Below are 26,623 nucleotides of genomic sequence, written 5' to 3'. Positions count from 1 at the left end.
CAGAATGTCGGACCAGATATATGCCTATAGAAGGGTAGGGTAGCTGGGGAGATGATGTGCTGGGAGGGTACCTAGCATTGTGCAAAGGAGTGAGATGATCAAATCTACGGATGTGGGAGACACTCGGGTGGTTACAGGGGTCAGACGACATGGAACTTAACATACATGGCTTTCCTCTGGTCGAGTGGTAGTGTGGGCAGGGATTGTGGGGGGAGGGTTCTAGAATTAGAGTAAGGATTTTGTGAGTCATTATGCTGGTTCTTCCTAGTTATTCTTCGTTATTTGGCTGTATTGTATTACTTAATACTGCAAAATGTAAAAGTAGAAATTTTAAAAATAAACGGTCTCCCTTTTAACTAGAACACTCGGTTAAACAGCACATTATATTGCTACTGATGGGCAATTCCTGATTAGGAAAAAGCCACGTTTTCTCCCAAGCTGGGTAAGCAAACCGAGCCAAAAGTGTGGATGAAAATGCTTTCTGATTTTTTTTTTTTTTTTTTTTTTTTTTTTTTTTGTTTTTTGTTTTGCTTTGTTTTCCAGCTGTCATTCAGCTAGCCAACATTTAATCTCATTGATTATCTGGCACCGTTTATTTCCCACTGGTAATGGATAACAAAGTTTTACCATACCTGTATTAGTGTCTAAGCTTCTAGGACTAGGGACGTATACAGTAAGTTATGTGTTCTGGGTTATTAGGTGTGCAAGAGTGGAAGTCCTCATCCCCACTTTACTCCTCAGCCCTGGCATAGTGAAGCGTGGACAGGATCGGTGCTTCAGCTTCCAGTATCGCTTGAATAGACTAGAGCTTCTTCTCCTATGCCATGTAATTGTCTCTGCAACATTCAGTGCACATTTTGCCATCACGGATGTTCTTGTATTTCTCAGTTGGCAGCAAAGTGGCATTCAAGGCTTGTTCTGGTGCATTCATGCTCTGCAGGCTAGCAAGACATTGACCGCCTTATTTTGCCCATTCTAAGATTTGGGGACATCGGCGCGTGAGAGATTTTGGGTACACTACATGTCACGATAGGGATAGTGTTACAGACACGCCTATGCCAACGTCCCCTTTTGATCCTCAAAAGACAAGATGCAATACCACTAGATGTCGGACCATATGCACAGCATGTGAATCTAAGCAGATACAATCATCAGAACTGCTATTACAGAGAGTAATGCATGTCGCATAAAGACAACAAGCTTTCTCTGTACTTGCACCTTGCTTGTGGAAGAACCTAGCAGCCTCACCCACAGTAGATGACAGGAATTTTTATGAAATAATCTGACGACCTCTGGAAAGACTCTGGCAATTATTGTACATTTGAATGTATTAATGGAATTGTTTGATGTATTCACTTGAAGTAGGTTTGTAAACCCAAATGCAAATCTAGCAAATATTTAACAGATTTTGAAAGGGTGTTTTAAAATTCAAGTCCTTGCATTTTTAAATCTTAAGAATTGGGACTAATAATTTTGATGGCTCATCTGAGTTGTAGGTGAGCGAGAGGAAAAAATAGTTCTCCTCTTGATAAATGTAGAGCACGATCTAGGAATCTGGGTAAATCATGGGATACACCAATAGCAGGAAAGCTTTGATGCCGGTAAGTGCACAATGATTTATTGTTAGCCCCACGTAAAGTCTAGATTAGCTTATACTTGTAGAAGTCCAGGAGAAGATGTGGGGGGTAGCACGAGTGGCCTCCATCCACCTCATGCTTGCAAGGACTGGCGGGTGCTACCTTAATTGAAAAAACGTACAAGTTAGGGCTTCATTTGAAAGTTTCATGTGCACTGCAGCTAATTTCTGAAAAGTTAGGGAAATACGCTTGATTGCTGGGAATGCTGAAACTGTAAATGGCTCAAGATATTTATTTCGACTGTGTGCAAATATGTTGCTACATTGGACACAAATGTTTAATTTCTTTTCTAGGTGGAGCGTTTGAACAAGGAATTTTCCATCTATCTGACAAAGGATGGCCGCATCTCTGTAGCTGGTATTACATCTGCCAATGTAGGATATCTCGCCCAGGCCATCCATCAGGTCACCAAGTAAAAAGGAATCTGAATGCCCAAAGAGGCCAAGGGAAGACCATCGCCTGGGCTTTTTGATCTTTAAATGTAAAAAGGAGCCGACAAAAGCACTTAACGTTCAACCACAGCACTTACTGCTATGCCGACGGGAATGTTTAACCCCCCCCCCCCCCCACCCCTCACCCCCTGCAGTGACATTTCAGTAGATGTAAGAACTAAAGTGAATGTGTTATGGATCTGAATAACGGAAGGGTCAAAGGGCTTGAACAAACACACATGTTTAATCTGAGACCCTTTATCGGGGGTGAGTCTTTACAATATGGATCTATTCTGAAAAACTTGCAGGTTTACAGTAACTTGTTGAATTTTAAAACGGTTTGCAAGTTTCTCATGTGGATGACCTTGCTGCAGAGGTGCATTCGTCCCTCTTTAAGGACTACCTTCAATTATTGGCTGTTTACACCTGCTACCAAATTGAGACGCATCAGGTTTTGTGGACTAGTAGCATTGTAAGCCTTGCTGCCTACTTCAGTAACTTGGTGTGTATTCGGGTAAGGCGGGAGTTACTCGTAATTGTGTTTAGATTTCACAGGTAAATGAATCGCAGCAATAATTTGGCTAAAAGTCCAGTCCTGCTTGTTCCCAAGCACCACTTCAAAATGTGCAATTTTTTAGGTCCGCCTGCTGAGCCCGAGCACTTTGTGTGTTTGAAAGGAGCATTTGGGGCTGTGGTTCGTAAGTATACATGCTGCTAGCATGGTGTTATTACGGAACCTGCTTTAATCATGTAGACCTTTTTATTCTGTCTGTTCCTGTTAAAAATAAAGCTACATTGACTCTCGTGTTAACTCATGTTTTTTTAATGTTATGCTCGGTTTTGCTGTCTTACTATTTATCTTTGTACAGTCGCGTGCAACCTGTGGCATTGACCCACAGATTTCTTAAATGTCTTCAATTGATGTTTAGCCAATGTCTGTGGGACATAGGAAGAAGCAATGTTCCTACCTAATAAAATAAGCCCTAAAATCGGGTAAATGCTTCCAATAAAGAAAATGGTGAGCAACGGACAGGTTTGAAACCAAAGGCTATGGTTCGAATTTTTCCCTGGTTCATTGAATTGAACGTCTAGCCAGAATAGTAGTTTTGTGGAACAGGAGGCAGTCCTAGAATCCATTCTGACCAGAGGCAAAAAAGTGATCCCAAAAGCTGTTAAAATGAGTGTGACTTAAGAAGGGCGACCTTGTGCCCACGTCTCCATTCCAAGCTATTTGTAGTGGACTGCATTTAATAAACCTGTAAATGTGGCCTGCTAAAAGCAGACATCTGTGGCAGTAGAGGACCACCTGTTCATCTGAGATTGGTTGTACGACACAAAGCAATTTTTAAAAATGGGTTTCAAGCATTGTGAAAACTCTGGCCCGGATGGAGGTAGCAGTGCTTGTCTCAATCATCTTGGTAACCGCTAAGTCTTAAAATATTTTCCCATTTCTTATGGGATTTATCTAAGGGAAGATGGATATTTTAGTCAATATCACAGAAAAGCGTGTATAGTATGAGAGCACCTAGTGGCGTGGCCTGGATGGAACCCCATGGATAAGTGAATTGCCAGAGCTTTGCAGCACAGAACGAATGACCCCCAGAATAGCACAGGGAGGGGAAACGGTGCTAATTTTGGCTGGCTTTGTCGCAGGAGGCTGGTGAAGCTATCCCTAGAACTCAGTGAAATTATCCCTAGAACTCTGATGCTGAGGCCATCGAATCGCACCAGGATGGCAGACTGTAACACGCCAGAGTGAGAAGGCTGGCGTTGCTGCTGGGTCCTGGTGGCCTTGGAGAACTGGACTGTGTGAAGTGAGAGGCTCCACCCCTCCTCTTTTTCCACCCTGCACACTAGCATGCGGCAGGCAGAGGGGGGTGGCCTTGGCATCCGAGCGGATTAACAGTGCTCACAGACCTCGCAGTGGGAGTGAGTGTTGGGGAGAGTTCTATTTTATGCTTAATCCCCTCTTGTAGTGGGACCCCCAGCACCTCCTGCTGAACTTCTGGACCTTTTTCTTATTCTCCTGAATGAGGGGAGCCTCCCCTCCCCCACCCCCACCCCCATTCATTCGTTCCTGCTTTAATCATGGGAACTCTGTTCTATATGCTTTACTTTGTTATCCAGTATTGCTTTCCTCCATGACTGTTTGTTCAATATTTTATTTCACCGTTTCATGTGTGGTGGTTGTTGGCTAGCCCTTCTACCGTCCTGGGTGGGGGTGGTCTTGATGTGAGGTGTCCTTGGGGGGAACCCTTTGTGTACCCGTCAATGCTCCAGTGTGTGTGAGGACAAGAAGCATGGAAGGAGCCCAAAACTCTAACCTTTGTCTGCTGATGTGCCTAAATGGAACCATTTCTGTTTGGACAGCACCCTCCCCCTCCCGGAGAGTTTGCAGAGGAAATAATGGGAAATACTGATGAAAGGTGAGGTTCCTGAGGCAGAAGGCAAGTCGACCACTGGAACAAAGATGCAAAGCAGAAGACTACCAGAGACTGTGGAAAACCCTTCCAGTAACCATGAAGCGACCACTGCTGTCCATACCCTGTTTTCAAATTAAGAGTAGCTCTGAAGAGGACAATGCCTTCCCTTTGGCTGGTGGGACCATCTAGCAGAATGAGCCATCCCCCAACTTGCTGTCACCTTCCAGGACTGCAAACCGCCCTTCCTGTGAACAAATCCTCCCCGAACTTTAGTAAGCTCTGTCTGGACCTCCAGAGACAACCCCCCCCCCCTCCCCTCAAAGTACCCTCATCAAAGATCTTGTGGTTTAGGGCAGGCTTTCCATGTTCAGGGTGCTCAAGCCTCGAATGCCCTTCCACCACAGCTACGAAGGCTAGATCATCATCTTGCCTTCTGCAAACAGCTGAAGACCATTCTGCTTTGCTAGGACAATCACTGAGTTTCCTGTATTACTTCTGTCTTTCGGTGCCTGGATGCCCGTGGGCTTTGGTGCGTTAAGAGTCCAATTAACATAACTCATTATTATAATTTGGTTTGTCCGTTTAGGATACTATACTTCGTACTCCTGCAATACTATTTTAGGTATCCACAAAGATAGATCCAACACAAACTGGGGAAATGTTAAAGCAGTCCAAACAATACAGCAAATCATGGTGCAATATTCACTTGTTAATGTATGGAGAGCAGAACACCCCAACAAAATTGAATTCACATATTCCACAATGCACTGTCCAGAATTGATTTTTGGCTGGTCTCTGTGTCCTCGCTGGATAGAAGTGTGGGTCCATGATACTTCCGCGCACACTCTGACCATTCCCAGATAGTAATTCAGATGGCGCTAACACCTGAAATCAAGCCCTGCCCTCTGTGGAGAATGGCTCCTGCTACATTTACTGACAAAGCTCTGGTGGAAACCCTCAGGATAGAAATAGAAAAGTCATAAGTAACAAACTGTTAAAGTGTGGTTCTATGGGATGATGATTGCCTCAACGGGTATTCTTAAAAGCACGAGGAAGGTATTGGGTGAAACAGAAGAAACCTTGACGAAACTGGAAAAGGAATATGATGACACTGGGGATAGGGCAGTTCTGTGTATACTAAAGGGTAACTTGTAAAAATTCTGGGAACTGGCAGATTGCGAGGTCCGTTTCACAACAAAACTAATCCAGGCCTGAAAATACTGGTGAGGAGGAAGACCAGGTCACCACCTTGCGGGAGTAGTCGGAGGAGAAAGGGAAACGCTACACTTTTCGGGCATCGCCAGCCCGGCAGGTGGCCACAATAACGCAGACGAGATTAACGAGACATTTAGGAAGTATTACCAATCACTGTATGCAAATGCAGATGTTAAGACCAAGATATAGGTAGAGGATTATTTGAAGAGACACCACTGCCCTGTCTGGACCGGGAAGCGGTTTAAAAGCTAAACATCCCAGTTACACAAGAGGAAATAGCCGATGCAATGTCCACACTGGGCATCTGGGAAGGCCCCAGGCCCAGACTGACTGGGAATCGAACGCTATAAAACTTACAAGGACATACTAGCCCCACAGCTATTGAAGGTATGGGAGGAGTTGTGCCACACTAGTCAACTCCCAGCATCCCTCACCAAAGCAGTGATAACAGTGCTCTTGAAGCCAGGTAGACCGCCGCAGAAATTTCCTTGTATCGTGCATTGTCCCTGATAAATGTAGACCTGAAAATATTGGCGAAAGTCCTTGCAAACGCACTCCTCCCGCACATGCCTTCCCTAGTACAGCCTGACCACTCTGGCTTCATTCCTAGCAGATTGACTGCATTAAACCTGTGACGGCTGTTCGGAACACTGGCTCAAATCGATCAGGAATCATCTGCCGCCGTCATCATTCTACATGCCAATAAGAATTTCGACTCTTGTCTCCTGGAAATTCATATTTGGTGTACTGAGCAGATTCAAACTGGGCGAAGGTTTTATAAAATATGTGAAACTGTTACACACAAGCCCTAGCGCATTGGTACATACCAACCCCAACTATTCCACGCCCTTTGCGCTCGTGAGGGGTACACGGCAGGGTTTCTTTCTTGCACCTCCTATTCGCCCTGACAATAGAACCACTTGCATGCCGAATCAGAACTCTTCATGGTCATAGAGGTATACATATTTCTGCCCCCCTCAGGAAATTCAATCTATAGCCTTTTATATCTTCGAAACCCGAACAAAACCATAAGGCCATTGTTAGACGACGTGGGGGTCTACACATTACACTCTAAAGTCAACACAGCCAAAACAGAACTCTTTCCATTAATGGACAACACACAAAAAAGAAATTACACGGGTTAAAATTGGGTCCCCATTACTATTAAATAGTTGATTAATGGTGTCTCATACATTGAAAATACTACTTGACCAGAACCACGAGCAGTACCTTACTGCATTAGAAGTCAAATAAACTTGTGGTCTAAATACCCGATCGCATCATACGGCAGAATCTCGCTCTTGAAAATGGTAGTGACACCCCAACTGTTGTATTTTTTCAACACAATCCAATTGTGGCCAGGACGGAGGTTCTTTAATAGATTGAGATCAATGGCTACACAATTCACATGGTGGGGGGCGGGGGGAAGTTATGGACGTATGAAGTGGTAATCTAAGAAATTACTGTATGATGAGGGTGGCCTTGCAGCCCCGGATTTTTAACTCTTTACTTGGCTGCGCTAGCACATTATGCAGGCTATTCGTATAGGGCAAACTCTGATGCACCACATAAGAAATTGGAAAGTTATGGAGTGCACCAGTTGGACCTTAGGACAGTAATACTAACGGACCACTACATTGACTTGTGTTCCTATGACCCTGTGCGCACCACGGTGCGTGAATGGAACAGTATAATACAGAAGGTTGGGTGTGACCTCCCTGTGATGCTGGAAATGCATCTGAGGGGCAGGGCCTCTGTATCCTTGTCCTTTACTGCTTTATATCGTGTGTTCTGTCATGTTTTCCGTGCAGGAGTTCACATGGGACTCCTGGCGGTGCAGCTCTCTTTTGGTTTGGTGAACAGACCCATGGCACACACGGGTGGGGGTACAACCCTGTGCCCCTAGTGTATGTTTTTGGGCACCTATGGGTGGCCCACAGAGCAGTGTATGGGCTGGTGGCAGCTCCATGCTGAATTTGACAGGTGCGCTGAGTATCCTCCATTTTGGGATACCCAGGCCCTGCCATTGCAATCAGTTGATTCCTGATAGGCAATAGAAAGCAAGAGGCCACAGGGGCCATCTTGTTTCCTGTTACCATGTTTTCCCAAAGTCCTGGGAAGCCCTGACTGTCCCTTCCCCCTGACTGGCTGTTGGGTGGAAGTTCCATATATGGTGGTGTTGTGAAGCCCAGGCCAGACTGGCTGGAGCCTTCCCAGTGACTGTATGTTGTGGGTACACCCTGTGGGTAGGACCTGGGTGAATGGAGTGTGTGACGAATACGCATTCTGTGTTGTGGGTGTCTAGTATCTGGTGTTTGACACAATGACTGAGACAGCACTGCCAGAAACTGGGATGAATGCAGTGTGGCGTGTTCAATGGCTGGGTACCTGTCCCAATACACATAACTTGTGAGTGTCTGGAGAGAAGTGAATGGCCTGAATGCACTATGCACCTGATTGGATGCCTGCCCCTGCATGAATGCCCTTCTGACCGATTGGTTGCCTGAGTGTGACCCAGCAGAATGAATGAATGAATGAATGAATGAATGAATGAATGAATGGGAGATCAACTAGTATATCTGGGGGCCTCTCTCTGCTAGAATTTGTGTTCAGAAGCTGAAGTCCACTACGACTAGTAACTGGAGTAAACCTGAAGCTTGACCTTGAAGCCCTGCTGGAAGAGAAGAATTGCTGTTAGCTTTCTTCATCAATCTGAAAGCTGCTGTGTCTCCAAGGATTGACCTGGTACGGCTCCCTCTTCCCAGCTGCGAGGGACCATCGTGCACCAGCTGATCTTTGCCAAAGCTCCCTGGTAGACAGGCCTTTGACAGGCTGCCGACCGGAGAGGGGGACTGCCGCGGAATCCCAAAGAGAAGCGCCCGGACTGTTGTCCGCCACTGTTGACGACCGCCGTCGCTGACTGAAGCCGCCGTGCTCCCGTTTGCCTAAGAACTTCATTTGATCCAAGGCGGCTCTCGTCTGCATCACCGCTCGCTTTATCCCGCTGGAGAAGGCCTGACCGACGCGCTGTGGAGCATCTGCCGGTGGGTTTCCCGCCACCTAAAGACCACGGATGCTGACGACTCGAAGCCCTTGCCGGGCTACAGTTCATCGTCTCTTTGTGGTCCAGAACTATCACAAGGGCCCCGCACGCCTCTTTCTTGCAGGACGCCAACGCTCCGTCGTTGATGAGCACCGCTAGGAACGAAGCTGCCACTTCACCGCCGAAGTTCACCGGTTCTCCGTTGGACGTTCGATGACCCGTGACTCCTGCCTTAAAGGGAGGGCACTCAAGAAGGGCCTTTGATTTCCCGTCGAAAGCTACAAATCCAGGTACATTGGGGCTGTAGAACTATTGTAGAAGGAAATGAGATTCATAGAGCAATATATGGACTGGGCTTGTGATAAATCTTTGCTTTACAGGTTGCCCTGGTGGGGCGATCTCCACACAGATCTGTGTTTAACGGTAGAGGCCAGTATTCTGCCAGTTGTTCAACCATCTTGCTTTCCTTCCTCTCTCTACTGCTGGTTTCCTCTTTATTGATCGGTATGACATTTTGACAGTATAGTTGATGCACTTAAATGAGATCTGATAAATATTTGTGGTACCACTGTAGAACTGTATATATTTACTATTGTTTATTTTCTGAGCAGAAAGTGAGTTACTGTACATAACCTTGAATATTAATTATATGAAGACTGTTTTAACCAGTACAGTGTGTGGACATTCCTTTGTGGGGGCTTGGGGACTACACTATACTTAAGAACCAGCCTGCATCACCTCCTGAGAAGCTAGGGCTTGATTGCTCGACCATAGCTACCAAATAGAGAATCTTGGCTGGGGTCTTCTGTGCCTCTCCTCTACCATATAGAGAGCAGAAGTACAGACACCCCCCTCCAGTCTTTACACTCACCATATTGTAACAGTATTCCAATATGGAACTGCACAGGACTTCGTACTACATTTGATATAGACATTCAGATTGCATGGGACCCAGGTAAAGCAATGGTGATCTCTACCCGGAGGGCAGGTTTGTTACCATAGAGGAATTTAAAACAAAACTGGGAACTAGGGAACAGCCCAGTAAAAGTGTTGTAGTACTACCGCATGCATGCAGCTGACAAAAAAAGAAAAAATAAAGTGCCCGTCATTCCTGCGGGAACTGGAACCAAATGAATGCATGGAAGTGATTGTGCGGGAAGCAAACTGTAGAGGTGCAGAATGTAAGACACCATTAGGCTTAAGTGGGAAAGGGACCCCGACACTACGATAGACACTAATTGGAAGAAATACTGCCTCCTCACAAAAGATTTCTCCATGAACGCACGTTATCGTCTTCTACAATTCAAGGTGTTGAATACGCTAGACAACACGCCAGAGAAAATGGCCAGGTTCTCTCCCAACACTGGGAATAAATGCATGAAATGTGGGAAGGAAAAGGCAGCAAAATTCAGGTCATGGGCTGGTAAACCTGCCTCTTCATCGTGGAATTACTAGAGGGGCAAGAACACAAGATGGGATCTTAAATGATCTCCCTGAATGTTCAGGGTTTAAACTCTGAGGAAGCGTATTCTGGCTAAATCAGCGCAGCTGGGTGTGGATATAGCCCAGACTAAACTTGTCTTGGCCCCCCCCCCAATCAGTTCTTGGCTTCAACGGATAAGAAAGTGGGGGGGGAAGCGATCTTAACTAATAAATCAGTAGAATTGGCAAAATCGCCCGTGCCCAGGGATAATCAAGGGGGATTCGTGGGCATCACCATTTCTTGTGGGGGTTGGAAACAGACTATTTTCTCAATATGCTGCCATAGTCTGCATCCTAATCAGTTATATGCTTCGCTAGTCCCACGTATAGTCCAGTTCCAGAATGGGATATGCTTCTCTAGTCCCACGTATAGTCCAGTTCCAGAACGGGGAACTAATTTTATGGGCGATTGGAATGTGAAAATTAATGATAATTTAGAGGGATCCTACGGCATTCACGCAGGCAAATCGAATCCACTTATCTGCAACGTTTTCTGGTAGACCTACAATTGGATGATGTGGGGCAGCATTTTCATTCAACTCAAAAGGAATATATTCAATTTTCACATGGCCACTGCACATATGCAAAGCTAGATTTCTTTCTGGTTTCACGCTCCATATAAGCTGCAGAATTAGAGACTAATTTATAGACCACTACAGACCACGAGGGCAGAATTGAAGGCTTTATGGGTGTCTAAAATAGCAAACCATGTTTTGAAAAACAAGCATTACGATTTCAGCACATCCAATAAGGTGACGCGTCAGCTAGCCTATACGCTGAAAGCTCAAAGGGTAAGGAATACAAAGACTGCACTCCTGGATGGGCAAGGTCCAAAAAGTTAGATTCTCTCTCAATATTTTGGAGATTTGTTTTGTGCGACTGCTTGGAAGAAGCACTGCAAGATTTTCTTTTAGATTATTATTATAATATTTATTTTTTGCAGGCGGCAGCCCTTCCTAGAATATCAGCCCAGGATGGAGGAGCCCCTATCTCAAATTGCACGAGTTATAAAAGGACTGCCAGCAAACAAGGTGGCAGGCCCGACTGCTTCTCGGCAACTTTTTTGTAAACCCTGCTCTTGGGTTCTCACCCCGCACATGATCACACTGTTAAATAGATGTATCGAGAGAACAGTGGTCACCCCATCCATGGGTGAAGCAACTCAATTGCTTTTAATAAAACCCTGGAAAGAAGCAACTAGTTGCACATCTTATAGTCCTATCACAGTGCTCAATTACAATGCCTGGATATATTCCAAAGTATTAGCAAATAGGCTAGAAGCAATTCTCCTGGCGCTCCTTCATATTGCAAATTAACAAGGGGCGTCCTGGGAGTCCCTCTGCCAGACATTAGTCCTGGTTACGAGAGACTTACCCAGAGTCTTTAGCTCACTATCTTTCACAGAGAAGAAATATCCCAAACATATCAGTCTTTGTCCTGCCCTGGGGCAGTCCAGCACCGAAATGCTAGGCAATTCTCCTCTGAACAAGAGTACCAACAGAAACCCCAGACACGTGTTTCGGTCTGGTTGGACCTCATCAGTAGGGTGGACTCCCAGGACCCCCCTTGTTAATTTGCTCCTTCATATTGGCCAGACCGACTTAGTTCCTACGAGGCACAGATCTAGTAACATGTGTAGTGCAATTGATATTATAGACTGGACAAAACACCACACCACCACCAGTTGATGCTGAAAATGCCTTTGACCAGTTATATCTCCAGAAATTATTACAGCAATTTGTATTCAGAGCCAACGTCTTGAAGTTCATACTACCCAATTTCGCCCATCCAGTTGCAACGATTAAAATGAATGGTCATTTATCAGAGCCGATTCCAAGGGTACGTACAACTGATTCATTGGCTTTTGGAATCCCCGGATGTTGTCACTTCTCCCCTATGGGGAGCCCCTTCCGATGGGGCCAGGGAGGTGTGGGTGCTACCTGATGGTTCCCACACGTGGGTGTGATACTTGGTGGTTGCAGCTCATGGGGAGGAAAGCCCCCTATGGGAGAAGTGACAATCCGGGGAGACCATGGTATCCCCATAGCGCACCTAAGCCTAATACACCTTCCTCATTAACCCCCTTCAACACCATCCCTAGTGTTCCTTTGTTTCCTTAAGACCAGTGAGGTAGGGAATACTGAGATGAAGAAGAGGCCAACTGACTCACTAGGAGTCCTTTGGATCTGTACTGAGACGAGTAAGAGATGCAGAAGCATATAGAACACCTCTTTGAACTAAACGGAGCAGTCTAGTCTTTGTAGAATTCCTATTGGCCCAGACGTGGCGGAAGTAGAAGAGGGAAATTTAAACACAGTGAGAGATCTGCCCTGGAGACGCCACAAAGGAATCCGAGCCAGCGCTGTGCAGGAAGGAGAGGCCCCTGTCGGGGACGCGAACCAGGAGGTTCGGGTGTCTGCCCTGAGCTTGCCGTGTAGAAACTAAACCCACCGCATGAAGGGAGAAGAAGCGGAAGTGAGAAGCCGGTCAGATGTCTACAAGGAACAAGGCGTACCAGACTTGGTAGTGAGAAAGCTGTGGCACATGGAGGAGAGAAAGGCAGTGGCCAGGAAGAAGCGGAGCACCACCTCCAGAGATGGAAAAGAGCAGGACGAAACTGTGAAGGTGCCAAAAAGGTACCAGGGTCCTGGAGGGTGCCAAGAGACCTTGTCATAAATGGGTTCTGGGAACCTAATAAGCAGGACACTTGCCTGGGAAATTACCAAAACTGGTTTGCCATGGTAAAACTTCAACACCAAGTTAGCAGGAGCAATGGATTGGAGACCCTAACTGCGGCATGAGGAAAACTGCCTCCTGGGGCCTTCCTACTTTTGTCAGTATTGGACAGGTTAGTGAACCCGGTCTGTCACAAGCGACAGGAAGCCTCAGAAAGGCACTGGGAAGGGAGACCTTCCCCACCATTGTGGCACTAGTAAAGAAGTCGATACAAAGTGGTCAGTTACCACTGAAGGGAACTAGAGGCAACCCTAAAATCAGATGGTTTGAGACATCGAAATAATATCAGAACTTTTGTTAGAGAACTTGAACTTTGTGCTTTGTCTTGAGTAAAAGAGATTAAAAGTTGGGAAAGAGAATCATTTCGCCAGATCTCACAGTGGAACATATTACTAAACTTTGTTTCAACCCTGGAACTTTGTTGTGTTGAATTTCTTCAGAGATTGCAAATCTGGATAAAGGAAGAAATGTTTACCCAGAAACCAATCTCATACTGGAACTTATATTCAACTTCTAAAAGAAGGGAGACCTTCTTTTGGACCAAAACCATATACCCATTTTTGTAGTTTAGTTAGAAGTGTAAGGAAAGGAAATGGGATTTTGGACGGAGGACATGGTATTGGTTGAGGCAGGGAAACCACTTGGTTAGGGTTTTCTTTTTAAAATAATGGTCTCGCCAATAAATCTATAGCCAGAAACATGCCTCGTGTGTCGGTCGCCTCCTTCCACACCCTTACACTTAGCACTCCTAAAATGACTGGGTGGAGAGAAAACTGACATTCGAGGATCCATTCATTGGAGACCCGCCTCTGGCCGGAGGATCTCTGTTTTATACGATTTATTTAATGGCAATCGATTTGAACCTCCACATATCTTTATGACCAAATGGAAGGATGGCCTGGGGGCTCCTATAGATGATATAACATGGTACAATGTATGGACTAGAGCGTCCAAAGCATCACAGTGTGTGCAATTAAAAGAGAAAACAGTTACAAATTGTTTTGTTTGTATCTCAACCTCGATTGGCTTCACCATATAGATCCACGAATATCCCCTAATTGCTGATGTGGGCAGACACAAGGCACACTATTGCATGTGTGGTGGACTTTGGACTTGTGGAGCCATACAACAATATTTGAAAGATGTGCTCTCACACACAGGATCACTGGAGTAGATTTCCCATTAGATGCCCTTAGTGTTACTAGGCAATGAAGACACTGGGGGCACATATAAAATGGCTAGTGAAAACTAGTAACCCAACTTTTGGTGGCTGCCTGAGTTACGCTGGCCCACAATTGGAAGGCACTCGCAGCCCCCATTATGCAAGAGTGATGGGTGAGGTTATGATTTGGAGTAGCCATGGAAACAATTGATGCGGCCAACAGGGGTAAGATTTTGAAATATTTGGACACCTTGTACCCATTGTTGGGACAGTTTTGTGAAGTCCAACTAAGGGTTTAGCAAAACCATACAACTGAGATGTATGAAACTCCACTCTTAGTATAAGGCTGTGCACCACCTGAGTATTTGGTAGCTTAGATGGAGCAGCCAGTCTTACCTTTGGAGGGAGAGAGCGCTGTAGGAAAGTACAAAGAACCTGAAGCATACAAATGGTTCAACAGAAACACAACCAGAAGTATTATGACAAATAAAGGTTTATTACAAATAGGCCAAGTTAAGTCTTGGGGTAGGTTCTGTGTCATAGAGTAATAAACACATTATAAAAACACAACACAATGCTTTAAAGTACACAGACCAAAGCATAGACCCTGTTCAGCAAACTAACAGTACTTCTAGGGAAGTCAGACCTTATCAAACACATTTAGTATAGAGAAAAGGTAGCATGCGCCCCTCTCTAGAAAGAACATGCCACGATAACCTGTTCTGTGATTATTTTTTTCCCCCACGTGTTCGCAGCAATTGCTTTTTGCTCACTGTACTTTTCACAAAGTAGGAATATTAATTTGCATATCAGTCTTTGTACCACCCACAAGGGCAGTCCAGCACCGAAATGCCAGGCAAACCTTATTTGATCAAGAATACCAACATCAAACCCAGACACATGTTTCAGCCTTGTACATTCAAACCTGGGGTAGTGGCAGTCCTTTCAGAACTGGATTCCTGCAGGCAGGCTGGAAACCCATTGCTGAAGAGTTTTGGACTCCTCCCTTGCTTCCTGCCTTCACAGACACTCTGGAATCTGGGCGGGCTTGACGAATTCTCTCCCTCCGAAGATAAAATTAACACAAAGGACTTTCCTGCCCTGGATGGCAGGGGAAGTACCAACAAAGACGGGAAGCACTAAAATGACAAAACAAGAATGGGGGGGGGGGGCATTTTGGTAAAATGGGCACCATTATGTGCCTATACCGCAGCTGTAGAAACAGCCTGCAGTAAAGGTACACCGAATTAGGAAAAAGGTCCACTGCCACTAGCCATTTAAGTTCAGTTTGTCCCTGTAACAGAAATGTTAGTGCTAGTGAGAAAGGGGATGCATTGTAACTCCCCAGCACTCCAAATAAGTTTCACCTAACAAAATGTAGAAGGGATACACATCCTTTCTACCCTTGGGAACTGTAGTTCTCATAAGGTTAGCAAGAGAAGTAAAAGGGGAGCCCAAAGGGCAACCCTGTAATAATAAAAGGTATATACCAAAAAGGTGTCCGAGGATAAATTCAAAGGACACTATGGAGAGCCTTAAAAAGGACACCCATAAAAAAGAGTAAAAGAATCTGCGAATGTGGAAAAAGGTTCCCCACCAGTCCAGCAAAAAGTTCTGGGGTGGGGAGGGTCTCACAAGTGAGGGAGATTTGGCACTAAACTTGAATCTTACCTAACACCCATTTAATAACTTTGTAAAACCAAATGATTTCCCGAATGTGCACCATAAGCCCCAAAATATGCGAGCATTCACGTTGATCAGATGAATTCCCTCCCTCTATGCGTCTTGTGAAACATGTTAGAGGGAAAATCGGTCACAAATTTGGAGTTTTGTTCTGTTAACACCCCACACCCCCCCCGCCCCACTTTTTTCCCCCTTTTTCTATTCCTCCTATTCTGGAAGAAGTTTGTCAGGCAGAGACTGGGTGCGGGATTTGAGTGGAGTGATCAGATAATATTGGAACTTGATACTTTTGATGGCCTGAATACCTCATGAGATATTGTAATAAGTCTGATGTAATCGGTATGATATGAAATGTAATGAAACATTTTTTTTTATGTGAGCACCTTCCTTACCTAAGAACTAACGGATAAGGTCTACAACACGTTTTTGTAGGAAGTTCTGCATCTTAAAGTATTCGAAACATGTATGAACCGGAGATTTTTCGAAACCCCTCTGGTGAAGAATGCAAAGTCATCTAACCTTAAAGGCAAGATAAGATGTACAACCAAAACCGACCAAACTCTGCAAGAGCAGTCAGGCCTAACTCAAGGGGGTTTGGAATAGGTAAAGCCCTTGGAACACGGTATTGATGCTGTTAGCAGCCCAAGGCAAAACCTCAAGGTGCTAATGGCAATTTGAAAAAAGAAAAACCCAGGGAGAGTCAGACAGGGTTGCCATGGAAATAGGCCGGGCTCAGCTCAGAGCCCCTCTCCCATTTCCATGGCATCACAAGGAAGCAAAGCTGCCTGTGCGGCCTGGGATGGAGGAGCCCCTTGCAGGTAAGCAGAGAGAGGGGTCTTCAGGGGATGGATTTCGTGGGTGGAAGGCAGGGGATGAGGCATAAGAGCTGCAGTGGGTGGAGGGCAGGTGCGCAGAACCCTCGGGTTGCTCCGAACCCAGGCTTACAACTGTAGATACTGCTCTGGTTTGGAGCAACCTAATTGGCAGCTGCACCCACCAAGGGTGCTAAGGGTAATTAAATGCACCTGGAAGCAGCAGTTACTATGCAACGTAGCACATTTCAGTAGGTAAAAGTGTATTGCAGTCATTAAAGAAAATATTGACATAGTTAATCGGTAGTACAAGCCGACATTCCAGTCTTGGTATAAAAATCCAGGGACCCAGAAAAATGAGTGTTCGGGCAAGTACCTTCCAAAGTCATTTTGAAGGCATTTGTAGCTTTGGTAAAAGTTCCCCATATGAATAATTGAATCAATATGCAGAGCCATTGTTATGGGGAAATGGTAGTTAAGTCTCTGTTCTTCCACACAGGTGTGAAGAAGTCTGCAACCAACCCCAGGGGATGCCAGAGGAGATGCTCTTGTGTTCTAGGTTTGAGACCCACAAGCTGAAGGAAGCAAGCAAGCAAGCAAGCAAGCAAGCGAAGCAGGATTACAGCCAATGAAAATTAATGGCGAACTGCAGAAGAGGGCGGCCTGCAGATCTCCACCACCACTGACCTGGGGCACATGAGAGAGGAAAGGTAAAGAATAATCCACCAGCCCAGGAACCGATTGGCTAGTACTTGCAGTGCTAGTCCTAATGAACCCGGCTTAAACGGCAAAACTAAGTGAGTTTATTTTTTATTTTATTACATTTGTTACTCACCCAGACCCTTATCTATCACGGCGAAGTTAAAGACAGCTTGAAAATGAATAAATTATAAGGCATAACATTAGCCAGTAACAATTGGCAAGAAATATACAAGAGCAGTACAGAGAATATATTTACATGACCTTAGCAAATATACAGGGAACAGTGTATTTTCAAATGGAGAGATGTCCATGTTCATGCGCTTGATTAAAAAGCCACGTTTTCACTATTTTTTTTAAACCAGTGAGGGTTGTCTCATTTTTGATTTGGAGCGGCAGAGCGTTCCAGTGTTTGGGGGCTAGATACTGAAAGCTAGCGCCTCCTGCTCTGATCTTTTTAACATGGGGGACTGAGTAGTGAGAGGTTGTTAGATCTTAAGGTTCTGGTGGCTTTTTGGTTATTACGTGGTTGAGGTATATAGGTGCATTATGTAGACATTTGAAGGTGATGCATAATGTTTTGAATAAGATTCTATCTTTGATACAGAGCCAATGGTGCTGGTCTGCATGTCCTGGCAGAAGTTGGTTGCCTTGAGCCAGCCGCGCCGACGAAGGCAAACGCCGTTGCCCATCTGGCGAAAGCTGGTGTCGGCGATGTCCGTGGCCATCGTAATGGCGTGGTCCGAAGCAACCTCGCCTTCCTGTAGGATTTCCAGGGCCTCAGCCCTCTCGTCGTCCGGGAGGAAGTCCAGCAAGGGAGCGATCTTAAACCACAGCTCTCTGTCGTAGCGTGCCACAATCGCGAGGGCGTTGGCCGCTTTAATAGTCGTCGCGGCTGATAAGATGACCCGTCGTCCCATGGTGTCCAGTTTCTTCCCCTTGCTGTCTGGCGGGAAAGTTGAAGTCGTCGCCCCCGCGGCTTTCTTCTTGGCCGCCGCGGAGACGACCGAATCCAGGGAAGGCTGTGCCCTAAGGAACATGGGGGCGGAGTCCGGGACCCGGTACTTCTTCTTGTACCGGTCCCTCTCAGCAGGAGCTGTGGACAGGTTCTTCAGGAGCACCAGCCCCTCGTCCCAGATGTTGTCCAGTAATGGAACTGAGAGGACAGTCTTCCTCTTGGCCTCCCGTCGTTGGTAGAGAAAACCTACCTTCCTTCCTTCTGCTCTTCGGGGCAGAGCTAGAAGTGCTCAGATGCCCTGGCGATCATGGTGTCGAAGGAGCCAATTTCGTCGGGAGGGGAGGCCCGAGCGGGTGGTGATCGAAGGTCCATTCCGTCGTCACCACCGTCATCCGTCCCAGTCATCGCTGTCTCTGCTCCCGTCTCATCCCTCGGAAGAGGGGAAGGAGGTGAAGGCTGTAAAGGCTGTAAAGGCTGGAAAAGGAGAAGGGGGATGAGTTCTCCTCCACTTGCTTGGTGGGCTTCCCGGCGGTCCAGGCTCCGCTGGATCGTCCGCTGGGTGTAAGGGCAACCTTGTCCTCATCTCCGTACACAAGGCCTGAATAGCCATCAAGATTGCTCCTGAGTTGTCTTGTGGCATAGGCACCGGTTGCGACGGGAGCGACGGTTGGGGATTAAGATCCTCCGTCCCCTCCATGGCCCGCGGTTCCTCGTCGGCACCAGTAAAAGCTCAAGAGCTAAAGCATGAGGACTCCCAACACTTGAACGTGCTGTAAAAATCTGAAGATGGCTGCCAGAGGAGGGGCTTAGGTAGAGGGCAGTCATTGGCTGGGGGCAGTATGACCCAGAGACCAGTGATTGGTTACTAGTAGAAAGACAGTTCAGAAACAAAACTAACTGTTTCTAGTTCTTTACCGAGGATTCCCAGCCTCACGACAGGGAATATTCATGAGCATGTAAATCCATGCCAGACCCATGCTGGAGAACAACAGTTACAGGTAAGTAACTTGTTCCTTAAACGTCATCCAACAATCTACTACTAATTAGCATTGTACTATTCATTAATAAAATACCTATACAAGTTGCATCATTAACACAGATGAAAAACTATCCTTCAGATTAATGTAATTGGACACCTTGGTGATTGGAATAGACATAACAGTATATTCCAAACACTTATTGGCCTTTTTATGAGTTTACATAAGATATATTGTATGCTCTCCCAGACATGCTGCCACAATCGTAGACAAAACCGGTCTGTTACAATGCTGCCTGGTAAAGTACAGAAACGCTCATAGCCCTTGAGATAAAGGTGAATTGCCTTCTCGCATGCTGCAAAATGTAGCTACTAGTTTCTATAGAATTGGCACACAATCTTTTTTCACGTTGTGTTCTGCCACGCAACAATATGTTCGATAACCGGCAAGAAGTTTAAACGTAGATGCATGATAAAGCTTCTTAATGTGTGTGAATGTCTAAATCGGGTGTCTGCACGGCTTATCCTAATAGATCTCACTCTGTCCCAAGCCTGTGTCTTGAGCTTTAGTTTATGTAGATGAAAATCAATATCTGTTACCTCTTTCAGAGGCAGTCCAATATTCTCCACATGGACTTGTACTAAATCAACCAATTTGAGGTGTGCATTATTACCCCTTTAAACATAGTAAGTATATCCGGTATGTCAATTGTGGCCCTAACGTGGTTTAATGTTTAAGAATAGCTTACTACAAGTTAGTTTCCTAATGGTGAATAAAAAGGTAGTGCCAAGTTATATTCTTGGGACAGCCACAGGAACTGTTGTGGGTAAACTCAAGTGACCGGAGTATTTTTCCTTCTAATTTATCTAGCCAACCCACATGCTTTTCAGGAACCGTTTCTAAGCTATATAGAATACATGATATATAATTGGTTATGTCGTCTTGCTTTCAAGGCAAGTGTGTTGCCTCTGAGCTATCCTCCCGATACTACGACTGCTTTTGTATACACTTCCAGTAATCCCTCTACAGAATCTCCACCTACTCTAATAATCCCATCAATACCACCCATCGTCTCATCGCTTTGGCATAGGCATAGTATGGAGAGAATGTATGGACACTGTAAAGAGGTAGCCCAAGATAAAACATTTTTTAACCTGCTCCATTTTTGTACCATTAATATACCAGCTAAACCTGGTACCATGACGACCTTTGTTCTGTTATGTGCATAACCTTGGTCTTTGCATAGTTGATCTACAAACGGTTAACATCTGCAAACTGAGCAAGGATATCAATGGCTTTTTGTAGGCCAAGTGGGGTGCGGTCAAGCAGAACCGTATCATCCGCATAAGTAATTCCTGGTACTGCTACCCCACCAATACATGGTGGAAATCTGTCGTGCTTAATTTCTCCCCCATGTCAGCCACATAGAGGTCGAGTAACGGAGTTGCAAGAACGCACCCCTGCTTCAATCCTCTATTGGTAGGCATGGGGGAGGAGATATCCCCATCTTGCGTGAGACAAACTCTGACAGTTGTGTCGGTGTATAGGGCCTTAAAATACAGAAGCGATGGATCAATGCCCCATCTTTCTAGTTTACACCATAAGATGTAGCAGTCAACACAATCAAATGCTGTTGTATAATCGACAAAAATCTTTAAAAAAGGTCACCATCAGTTCCACTAAGCACATCCGCAGCTAATGGGTGTACGACCCACATAGCCTGTGTGGTAGAATGGCCCTTGCTAAATCCTAGCTGATGGGGGTTTAAGCAACTTGTTATCACTAACCCATAACAATTTTAATAAAATGGTGGCAAAAATGTTGCTGCTAGTTTCTAGCATGGTTAAGAGTCTATAGTTAGTTATTAGGGTCTGTCCGGGAACCATGTTTATATATCTGGACCAGTATTGAATTAAGCCAACTCCCAGGGAGATCTCCCAGTGTGCATATTCTGGTGCATATTTTGGTGTACATTTCATGTAACATTCTAGCCCAAAATTGGGGGGGGGGGGGTTCGACTTCAATACAACATTGGTTAGCCCATCCAGCCTTGTGGCCCTGGATGGTTTTAATCTTTCAAAGTTGTGAAGAATGACACCGATTTCGAATGTTCAGGACTGAGTTCCTATGAAACAGATGAGTGTGTTGGCCAAATTGACAGAATTGGAGGCAGACATAGCACTGCTCCAGGAGACCCATCTTCTTAGAGCAAATTGACCACGTCTGCGAAGTAGATAGTTCCCTCATCAGTTCTTTGCATCCTCCCAGGTCAAGAAAGTGAGGCTGACGATTTGAATCGGTAGGATGCTGAATTCTAAAACTGGCAGAGGTTTTGGGACAATCGGGGAAGATTTAAGGGCTTAATTTACCCCTGGGTGAGTTGGATCTCTCCCTTTCTCCAGCATGGGGTCTGGCATGGATTCACATGCTCATGAATATTCCCCGTCGTCAGGCTGGGAATCCTCGGTAAAGAAAAAACCAGTATCAGTTTCGTTTCTGATCTGTCTTTCGTAGTAATAACCAATCACTGATCTGTGTCATACTGACCACAGCCAATGACTGCCCTCTACCTAAGCCCCGCCTCTGGCAGCCATCTTCAGATTTTTACCGCACGTTCATGTGTTGGGATCCTCGTGCTATTGCTCTCGAGCGTTAGTGCTATTTTTTCACGTTTTTTCTCATAAAACTTCTTTTTTTCGGTCAAAAGAGCCTCAAGCTCCACGACTCTCTATCCGATCAACGGGGACCCGTGTCGGATTCGTCTGCGCCCCTCAAGGGTGAAGATTTCGTCGAGCTACGCTTTTGGAGGACTCCAGAAGTTTCTCAGGCCCGGTCATGGCCCAGGAGAAGGGAAGCTCGACGCCCGGAAAGCTGTTCAGGGTCTGCCCTGGATGCCAGCTGCAGAACGTCTTCAAGGAGGACGAACACTCTTTTTGTCTCTACTGCCTACATGAGGACAAGACGCACGTGGAGAAGGACTGTGCGTTTTGCGGCAACATGTCGGAGCGGACCATGAAGGACCGCCATCAACGTCTCGCCAACTGGCTAGAAGGGAAGAGCCCGTCCGGCGAGAAGAAGAAGAAATCCGAGCGGTCTTCTAAGACCTTTGAGGACGCCCCGGCAACGGGGGTCCAACATAAGGCCAAGCACCGCAAGTCCGCTGGCACCGGGAGCGCCGAACGGTCGGGCTCTACGGGCGCCAGGCAGGGCGCACCCTCCCCGGCACCATCAACCACGAGCCAACGCTCTGGGTCGGGTAAGAGGAAGGCCGAGCACCCGGCGAAGCTCCTGGAGAGGCCCCGGTCGAGCTCGAAGGCGGAGGGGGAGCGAGGCGGTGTCCCCCCCCTCAAGGATAAGGCAGTGAGCGCACCTAAGGTGGTGAAGGCCTTAATCCATCCGGCCAAGCCCTCTATCGAAACTGTCGCGGCGGTCCTAGCTCAGCCTATGCAGGCTACACCAGTGGTGGCGACCTCGGGGCTCAGTCTCCCTACCACCTCGGAGGGAGTCCTCTTTTGTGCCCATCGATAGGACCCCCGTGAAATCCCCCGAGGGGAAGAGAAAGGGTGGGCAGGGCGTCGTCGTAGATTCGGCCTCAACCTCGGAGGAGGAACTGGTCGAGGTCTTAAGCCACGGCCTCTGCGTGGAAGAAGACCGACCCGTCGGGATGGATCCCGACGCAGGTGACGACGACATCGCCGAGGGTACCGACGGGGCCCCTGTTCGCCCGTCGGATTCCCCTCTGCCAGCGCCGCGAGACAACTCGGCGGCCATTTTGTTGGCTATACAGTCCTTATGCTTAGAGATAAGGACGAGACTACCATTGCCGACGGAGGAACCTCTCCCGTCTGGGGACCCAGAACCGGGACCTTCTGGTGTTCCCTCTACTAAGAAAAGAAGGATCCACCCTCCACCTCCTTGTCAGCCGTCGCGCCCCGTCCAGCCCTCCTCCCTGTCCACCCGAGGGGATGATACGGGGACTGACACGGCAGCGACGGGTACGGACGACGAGGTATACAACGAGGATGTACCGTCGTCGCCTCCCACCAGGGCTTCTCCGCCCGACGAGATTGGATCGTTCCACTCCATGATCACCAGGGCATCCGAGCTTTTCCAACTCTGCCCTGAGGAGAAGAAGAAGGAAGGTTTCCTTTATCAGCGGCGCGAGGCCAAGAGGAAGACGGTCCTCTCAGTGCCTCTATTGGACGACATTTGGGATGAGGGCCTCACCCTCCTCAAGAACCCTTCCACGACGCCAGCTAGAAGAGACCGGTACGAGAAGAAGTACCGGGTCCCGGACACGGCCCCCCTGTGCCTCCGGGCGCAGCCTACCCCGGACTCCGTCGTCTCTGCGGCGGCCAGGAAGAAAGCGGGGTGGGGGGTGCGGCCTCCACATCGACTTCCCCACCGGACGGTGAGGGAAAGAAATTGGACGCTATGGGACGCAGAGTCATCTCCTCGGCAGCGACGACGATTAAAGCGGCCAACGCCTTGGCTATCGTGGCCCGCTACGACAGGGAGCTCTGGTACAAACTGGCTCCCCTGCTGGACTTCCTGCCGGACGACAAGAGGACAGAGGCCCTGGAGATCCTGCAGGAAGGTGAGGTGGCTTCTGACCACGCCATTACCGTTGCGACGGACATCGCCGACACTGGGTTCTGCCAGTTGGGCAACGGCGTTTGCCTTAGGCGACGTGGATGGCTCAAGGCTACGGACTTCCGTCAAGACGTTCAGACCAGAGTCCTGGACATGCCCTTCGATGGGAACAACCTGTTTGGGAAAACAGTGGACGATTCCCTTCAGGCCATTAAAGCGGACACTGAGACGGCCCGGGCCCTGGGAGTTCTGCAACAACGACGGACGCCCTTTCGGAGCAGCGGAGGCAAGGGCGCCTCCAAAGGTTCCGGCGGCGGTTTCTCCACCTACCGTCAAGCGGCCCGCTCGTCGTCTCAGGAGGCCTAGAGAGGACGAGGCAAGTCTGGCGGACCCCGCCGTCGTCGCCAAGGAGGTCAAGGCGGCAAAGCCTCGTCGAAGCCGGATTGAACCGGCCGTGGGGTCGGGCCCCCACCGAAGCACCCCGGTGGGAAGCCGGCTGGCGAGCTTCGTCAGCGTGTGGGAGTCCATCTCCACCGACCGTTGGGTGCTGGACGCCTTGGCCCGGGGCCACGCGCTCGAGTTCCAGAGACGGTGTCCGCGCGTCCCCCCCGTGGCCAGGAAAGAACTTCACGTCCCTCAACTTCTCCTGGAGGTAAAAGCGATGCTCAGGAAGGGCGCCATCGAACTCGTCCCAAAGAGGCTTCGGGGCTCTGGAGTTTACTCGAGATACTTCCTCGTGAAGAAGAAGAGGGGAGGATGGCGCCCCATCCTGGACCTGCGACGTCTGAACAAGTTCATCAAGGCGCAGAAGTTCCGGATGGTCACCCTCCAGCACGTCCTGGGTCAGCTGGAGGAAGGAGACTTCCTGTCGTCGTTGGATTTGGAGGATGCCTACTTCCATATTCCCATTCTAAGGGGGCACCGAAAATTCCTCAGGTTTGTGGTCAAAGGGCGTCATTACCAGTTCAAAGCCCTCCCCTTCGGACTACGGTCGGCCCCCAGGGTATTCACCAAGTGCCTCGCACCGGTGGCGGCGCAGCTGCGCCGCGAGGGGGTCCACGTCTACCCCTACCTGGACGACTGGCTCATCCGAGCCAAGACGAAGGAGCTCGCCGTGGTTCACACGGCAAGGACCGTCCAACTTCTCACGGACCTGGGATTCTCCGTGAACTACGCCAAATCCCACCTGGTACCCGCGCAAGACGCTCTGTTTCTGGGAGCGAGGCTCAACAGTGTCCCTTCTGGCCTCCCTGTCGGAGGAGAGGACCAGGACCATCCTGGGCAAGGTGCAGCGGATGTTGGTGGCCGACGCGGCCAAGGTGAGGTCCATCAAGTCCCTCCTCGGAATGTCTTCCTGCATCTACCTCATTCCCATGTGCAGGCTCCGGATGCGCCCGTTGCAGGAGTTCCTGGACGCGCGCTGGATCCAAACGACGGGCAGCTTCGAGGAAAGGATCACACTCGACGAGAGTTTCCGACGAGCGATCCGGTGGTGGGGCACCCGCGCGCATCTGACGGCGGGCATGGACTTCCAGACCCCAGCCCACCAGGAGACAGTGACCACGGATGCCTCCCTGGAAGGGTGGGGAGCGCACACCGAAAATCTGCACGCAAGAGGCCTTTGGCTCCCGACGGAGAAATCCCTACATATCAACGTCCTGGAGCTCCGTGCAGTGTTTTGGGCCCTCAGGTCCTTCCTTCCGTCCCTCAAGGGCAAGGTGGTGAGGATCTTCACCGACAACACCACCACCATGTTTTACATCAGGAAACAGGGCGGAACCAGGTCCCCAGCACTGTCCAAGGAGGCGCAGGACCTGTGGCATTGGGCCGTCGCCCAAAGGATATTTCTGGTGCCGTTTCATCTGGCAGGGATAAAAAACACCATCGCCGACTCACTCAGCAGGGAGCTGCGCTCGTGCCACGAGTGGGAGCTACGGCAAGATCTAGTGGATCGCCTCTTCCGACGGTGGGGCACACCCCAGATCGACCTGTTCGTGACAGCGACGAACTCCAAGTGCCGGAGGTTCGCCAGCAGGTTTCCCCAGGCGAGGAGCATGGGCGATGCTTTCTCGTTCCCCTGGGAGGGCCTGTTCCTCTACGCGTTCCCTCCTTTGCCACTGCTAATCCGGCTCGTCAACCAGCTCAAGAGGTCACGGTGCAGGATGATCCTTGTCGCACCTGCGTGGCCGAGGCAGATATGGTTCCCGGACCTTCTGGACTTGTCAGCGTCCCCGCCAATCAAGCTGCCGGTGGACGCGGATCTACTCTCCAGGGAAGGGGGCGCCATCCTCCACCACGACCCGAAATCGCTGAACTTGCAGGCCTGGCTCCTGCAGCGCTAGAGTGTGGAGGATACGACATACCGGCCGACTGCAGAGAGGTTCTTGCAAAGGCCAGGGCGTCCTCGACTCAGAAATGCTACGGACACAAATGGAAGAGGTTCTCTGTCTGGTGCCGCGCACAGAAGATTAACCCTCTAGGGATTACGGCCCCCCAAGTACTGCCGTACCTGCTGACGCTGGCCAAAGCTGGACTGGCACACGCGTCCATCAAGATTCATCTTGCTGCGATCTCCCGATACACCAGAACCACGGGGCGGACGTCCTTGTGGTCTCATCGTCTGGTGAAAGAGTTCATGAAGGGACTGTTCAGATCATTCCCGCCGGTGAAGGCTCCGGCTCCGGCCCCGGCGTGGGAGCTCAACGTGGTGCTGACCAAGCTCATGGGACCTCTGTTCGAGCCTCTGCACTCAGCTCCGTTGAAATTCCTGTC

The 26,623-nt window shown here is 48.3% G+C and overlaps 1 protein-coding gene across 1 annotated transcript in view; it reads left to right on the top strand.

Annotated features, from left to right (window-relative positions):
- GOT2 (glutamic-oxaloacetic transaminase 2) overlaps nucleotides 1-2,879 on the top strand; it is a 165,658-nt gene extending 162,779 nt beyond the window's left edge. The window contains exon 10 of the mRNA XM_069654681.1: nucleotides 1,931-2,879. Coding sequence (XP_069510782.1) covers nucleotides 1,931-2,053 — 123 coding nt within the window. The 3' untranslated portion in view covers nucleotides 2,054-2,879. The remainder of the gene's footprint in view (nucleotides 1-1,930) is intronic.
- Nucleotides 2,880-26,623: the final 23,744 nt, after the last annotated feature.

Source organism: Ambystoma mexicanum, chromosome 1p (assembly GCF_040938575.1).
Source record: "Ambystoma mexicanum isolate Mex_15411 chromosome 1p, UKY_AmexF1_1, whole genome shotgun sequence".
Lineage (NCBI taxonomy): Eukaryota > Metazoa > Chordata > Amphibia > Caudata > Ambystomatidae > Ambystoma > Ambystoma mexicanum.
The sequence above is the reverse complement of the archived record's forward strand: the minus strand, read 5'-3'. Positions and strand labels throughout refer to the sequence as shown.